The 5,685-nt window shown below is 42.1% G+C and overlaps 1 protein-coding gene across 1 annotated transcript; it reads right to left on the bottom strand.

Annotated features, from left to right (window-relative positions):
• Nucleotides 1-1,217: 1,217 nt before the first annotated feature.
• LOC123731766 (phospholipase A and acyltransferase 4) lies at nt 1,218-2,792 on the bottom strand. Its single transcript, XM_045711166.1, has 4 exons — nt 2,705-2,792; nt 2,392-2,488; nt 1,515-1,792; nt 1,218-1,413 (listed from the first exon to the last, which is right to left on the bottom strand). The coding sequence occupies exons 1-4, from the start codon at nt 2,726-2,728 to the stop codon at nt 1,306-1,308; spliced, it is 507 nt and encodes a 168-aa protein (XP_045567122.1). The 5' UTR covers nt 2,729-2,792; the 3' UTR covers nt 1,218-1,305.
• Nucleotides 2,793-5,685: the final 2,893 nt, after the last annotated feature.

Below are 5,685 nucleotides of genomic sequence, written 5' to 3'. Positions count from 1 at the left end.
TTTATCTGGCAGATTCATTAAATAGTACCCTCAAAACACCAGTCTCAACATCAACAGTGAAGAGGTGACTCCGGGATGCTGGCCTTCTAGGCAGAGTTCCTCTGTCCAGTGTCGGTGTTCTTTTGCCCATCTTAATCTTTTCTTTTTATTGGCCAGTCTGAGATATTGCTTTTTCTTTGCAACTCTGCCTAGAAGGCCAGCATCCCGGAGTCGCCTCTTCACTGTTGACATTGAGACTGGTGTTTTGCGGGTACTATTTAATGAAGCTGCCAGTTGAAGACTTGTGAGGTGTCTGTTTCTCAAACTAGAAACTCTAATGTACTTGTCCTCTTGCTCAGGTGTGCCCTTGGGCCTCCCACTCATCTTTCTATTCTGGTTGGAGCCAGTTTGCGCTGTTCTGTGAAGGGAGTAGTACACAGCGTTGTACGAGATCTTTAGTTTCTTGCCAATTTCTCGCATGGAATAGCCTTAATTTCTCAGAACAAGAATAGACTGATGTGTTGCAGAAGAAAGTTCTTTGTTTCTGGCCATTTTGAGCCTGTAATCGAATCCACAAATGTTGATGCTCCAGATACTCAACTAGTCTAAAGAAGGCCCGTTTTATTTCTTCTTTAATTAGAACAACAGTTTTCAGCTGTGCTAACATAATTGCAAAACGGTTTTCTAATGATCAATTAGCCTTTTAAAATGATAAACTTGTATTAGCTAACACAACGTGCCATTGGAACACAGGAGTGATGGTTGCTGATAATGGGCCTCTGTATGCCTATGAAGATATTCCATTCAAAATCAGCCGTTTCCAGCTACAATAGTCATTTACAACATAAACAATGTCTACACTGTATTTCTGATCAATTTGATGTTATTTTAAAGGACAAAAACAAGGACATTTCTATGTGACCCCAAACTATTGAATGGTAGTGTATATAAAGTCTAATATTGGGATGCAAACTCAAAATGTAATACATTTCATCTCTATATCTGACATGGTACAGGTGTCTTCTTTTGTTTAAGCCCATAACCATGTGTGTGGAGGTGTATACTTTTGTTTCTAAGTTGATTTGTTTAAGACTTCCCAGAAACACTGTGTGACCCTGATTTAGCCCCCTGCAGTATTAATCAAGGTCATGGTAATATGGTTTTGGTAATATAAAGGCAACTGTATTAATTTAATATTCTGTTTGCTTTGAATGAAAAATTACCACACAACTACATTGGTCTTTGAGATGGTCCTTTATTCATTAGGCTATAAACAACATTTTGCATCACTGACATTCTCCATGGACTCATGAGAGAACCAATAAATTATTTACTAACTGTGCTAGCTGCAGCAACTGTAGAAACAGCAACAGCAGCCATTACACCAAACAGGCCTAGTTGACCAGCTAACACATTCTTCATGAAGTCATCTGCCTATAAGGAAAAAGACAAGCAGAAAATAAATTAATATGGAGTGCATCTCATCAAGCAAAGCATTAATTAGAATATTCTCTCAATTATACTGTCATGTCTACCTGTTTGGACTCTGATTTGCCATAACGGAGGAAAGTAACAAAATGCTCGCAGTTGTTTCCAAGGAGGCCATATTTTATTGTGCGGCCTCTCATTTTGTCCACTTCCCCCATAATGACGTCAGTCGGCCTTGGTTTGTACTCGTCATCCAAGTAGTTGTTGATTTTGTAAGTATTCCCTGCTGCCACATCCTTTAACTTCTCTATTGTAACCATGCCTTTACAGGAAAGACTGCCGCTGGATGAGCTAACACTGCAGAAAACTACTCTTGAAGGCCCATCTACAAAACAGGAAGAAAGTAAAAGGTGTGTGTGTGTGTGTGTATACACACATGTAAGTGTAATTGTACATGTGTGTTTTGCTGATGAGAGAAATAAAGAGTCAGAGAGCACAGCAGATGCTGTAGCTGATTGAATACGTTCATAAAGTTCTGACTCTACCAACCATGTTCAGGTATCAGTTTTACTTTGCTGTTAGGGGCAGCAGGTAGTCTAGTGGTTAGAGCATTGGGCCAGTACTCTGCTGTTAGGGGCAGCGGGTAGCCTAGTGGTTAGAGCATTGGATCAGTACTATGCTGTTAGGGGCAGCATGTAGCCTAGTGGTTAGAGCATTTGGTCAGTACTATGCTGTTAGGGGCAGCAGGTAGACTAGTGGTTAGAGCATTGGGCCAGTACTCTGCTGTTAGGGGCAGCAGGTAGCCTAGTGGTTAGAGCATTGGGTCAGTACTATGCTGTTAGGGGCAGCAGGTAGCCTAGTGGTTAGAGCATTGGGTCAGTACTATGCTGTTAACATTTGATATCAGATGATGTTTACACTCTCCCCCAATTCTGGAATTGGAATATAGGCTTCCACAAATACATTTCCAGAACAACATCATACCTGGAGTTACCAAATGGATGACCTCTCCATTTCCAATGTATAGAGCCCAGTGTTTGTATGGACCTCTGTTTATCTCAATCATGTCACCAATCTCCATCTAAGAATAAGGTGGGTAAGAAGACATGTAATTATGTAACACCCCTCCCCCCCCCCACACACACAGTCCTGTTTTACTAACATATTTCCTCTAACCCCTAACCCTAAAGCTGGTCCCCACAAGTATAGTTAAACATGTCCACACACACACACACCTTTTATGATACTGTTGATTGTTATAAATTAGCATTAGTCAAAGATCAGCAACAGTACTTACTGTGGTCGGACTCCTGGTTTTCATGTGAATGTCTCACTGTGGGCTGTGTCTAATGAAAAAAACCTCGCCCTTAGATTACAAGGTCCAAAACCAACATCCTGTTATTCAAATTAACTATTTGAGACCCGAGCGTTCCTGCAACTAGCTCTATCTCTGGCATTGAATGTTTCTTTTTCTATATATTTGTTTCTACATAATCACTACTTCAGAAAGGAAACACCACATAGAAATATGTTTAACCCCTTAATAAAGAATGAATAAGGCAAGTCTTGGCGACATAGGTTCTGCTCCTTCAGAGTAGCTCACTGCCCAAGAAAAGCGGCAATATATAAAATGACCTACAAGCAGTCCGGGTAGTCATTTGATGAATTGTTCAGCAGTCTTATGGCTTTGGGGGTAGAAGCTGTTAAGGAGCCTTTTGGACCTAGACTTGCCGCTCCGGTACCACTTGCCATGCGGTAGCAGTGAGAACAGTCTATGACTTGGGTGACTGGAGTTTTTGACAATTCTTCAGGCCTTCCTCTGACACTGGTTTTAAATCATATTATTAAGGTCACCATATTAAGGTCACCATATTAAGGTCACCATATTAAGGTCACCATATTAAGGTCATAGTCAACCTACTGTAGTTGTAGAACACAACGTAGGAAACGCAAGCACAGACCTTTGTCAAGCCTACCAGTCCGCTCGGGCCCTTTGGTAAATATGCAAAAAGATTTTGTTCACATGCCTGCCTGTAGAAGAAAGAATTATATGTTGGTAATGCTTGACAGTTACTCTAAATGGATTGAAGCAAATGAGGAAGCAAAGACTTTGGCTAAGTGCCTGTTACAAGATATTGTTCCAAGACTCGGTGTACCACAAAGTTTAGTTAACGCTAGGGGGGACACATTTCACCTCGAAGATAATGAAAGAATTGTGTGACATGATGCAAATTAAGAGAAATTTGCATGTACTGTTTCATCCGGAATGTTCTGGACTTGTAGAACGCTACAATGGCGTTTTGAAAAATAAAGTGTAAAAAATATGTGCTCAAAACAGGACTTGCCTGGGTGGATGTGCTATCCATTGCCTTGTTTTCAATGTGTTCCACCCTGGTCCTGAAAACTGGCCTCAGTCCACATGAGGTACTGATGGCCCATCCCATGAGGACCCGAGTCAACACCAGCTGCAGTCTCTGATCTGCATCTGTTGGATGACAGTATGATGAAGTACTGTATAGCTCTGACTTAATGTATTCGAGCTGTTCACCTCACAGGTTTCTGCTGCCCAAACTCCCCCAGACAACCGTCCCCATCACGATCTCCAGCCTGGAGAGATTGGGTAATGGTCAGGAGGCACAACAGCTGTAAAGAACCTTTGAAACCCAGGTGGAAAGGACCACATCAGATCGCCCTCACTACCCCAGCGAAGGTAAAGTGCTTAGGGAAAGACACCTGGATCCATGCCTCCCACTGTAAGCAGGTAGCAGAGCCAGAAGAATATGTTACTATTTTCACTCCTACAACCAAGTAGGGACACTCTGCTTACCCTGGGACCTCCTACAACCCAGTAGGGACACTCTGCTTAACCTGGGACCTCCTACAACCCAGTAGGGACACTCTGCTTACCCTGGGACCTCCTACAACCCAGTAGGGACACTCTGCTTACCCTGGGACTCACAGCCATTGTGGCTGTGGGCATCCTCTGGGTGGTAGCTGACTTCGAGCAAGAGGCGGGTGAAAGTGTTAGTAACCTCTCCCCGACCTCTCTGCTCCAACGAGGTCCGGCTTCCACGGGTGGTAGGCCAGAAGTAGATGACCCCACTGACCTGAACCTTGACCCTGGTGACCCCGCAGACCTTAAGGGAAGAACAAGAGGACATGAACATTATGAAGTCAAACACTTTCTAACAATTAGCTTGTAATGTCTCTGTACTACAGAATGTATCAGTTTGTTGTGTTTGTGGATTGTCACCAGACAGTTCTGAGACTATGCCATCAGAGTGTTGATTTTATTAAAGAGATCTTCTGTTGAATCTGACAATTAATCTTGATGGGCTGTACAGTTGTATCAAATAAAACTGTGAAGGACCTCAGCGTTACTCTGGACCCTGATCTCTCTTTTGACGAACATATCAAGACTGTTTCAAGGATACCTTTTTTCCAGCTACGTAACATTGCAAAAATCAGAAATGTTCTGTCCAAAAATGATGCAGAAAAATTTGTCCATGCTTTTGTCACTTCTAGGTTAGACTACTGCAATGCTCTACTTTCCGGCTGATGGATTACTTTTTTTTTTAGCAATTGTGACCCGTTTCAGGAAGCTAGGCGTATGTCGCATGTCACAACTTCACAGCAGAGGCGTTTTATCGTCTTTTTTTTGTTGTTGGTCAAAATTGTTTTTAGGCAGAAATGTCTTCTGGAACATGTGAACATTCATGTGCATTAATAACAAACTTGTATCCAATCTGTAAATACGAATAAAATTGTTAAATTATGAGCCTAGCTGGTTTAGCCACGGAAAAGAAAGGAACCTGATTGGCTGATATAATGGCTCGGCTGGACATGCTCGGAGATGAGTTCGGATTGGTCTGCCATGTAGCATGCTTCTGTCTCTAACGTGAGCTGCTCAGTATGTGTAGATAATCTCTGCTACTGCGGCTTTTTTTTGAAAGATATAACATTACCCATGAATAACTGCAAAAGTGTTGCTACTGCTCTCAACAACATTGCTTTCCTAAATTTAGCAGGTGCTATCAACAAAATTCAGTGGGAAAAAGTTGTGTTGGTCTACTCGCTAGCACACGGTCAGTGTAAACCAGAGTGACTTGACATAACCCGGGCTAAACAAGATGTAGCTACAAACAAAATGGAGTTAAAGGTTAAAGGGTTACAGTCTGCCGTGAAGCGTTCATCCATGTATACGGGTAAGAGTCTAGCTATCTAACGTTACGTGTATGATCTGAGTAGTAACAGAAATCCATTTGCATTGCAAGTTAT

The sequence above is a fragment of the Salmo salar genome, unplaced genomic scaffold, assembly GCF_905237065.1.
Source record: "Salmo salar unplaced genomic scaffold, Ssal_v3.1, whole genome shotgun sequence".
Taxonomy (NCBI): Eukaryota; Metazoa; Chordata; class Actinopteri; order Salmoniformes; family Salmonidae; genus Salmo; species Salmo salar.
Note: the sequence above shows the minus strand (reverse complement) of the source record. Positions and strands in the feature narration are given on the sequence as shown.

Coding starts and splice junctions, on each gene's coding strand:
- LOC123731766 (XM_045711166.1), bottom strand. CDS start 2,728: ATGAAAACCAGGAGTCCGACCACA. Junction 1,793..2,391: donor CATCCATTTGGTAACTCCAG/GTATGATGTTGT, acceptor CCTGTTTTGTAG/ATGGGCCTTCAAGAGTAGTT. Junction 1,414..1,514: donor GCAAATCAGAGTCCAAACAG/GTAGACATGACA, acceptor TTTTCCTTATAG/GCAGATGACTTCATGAAGAA.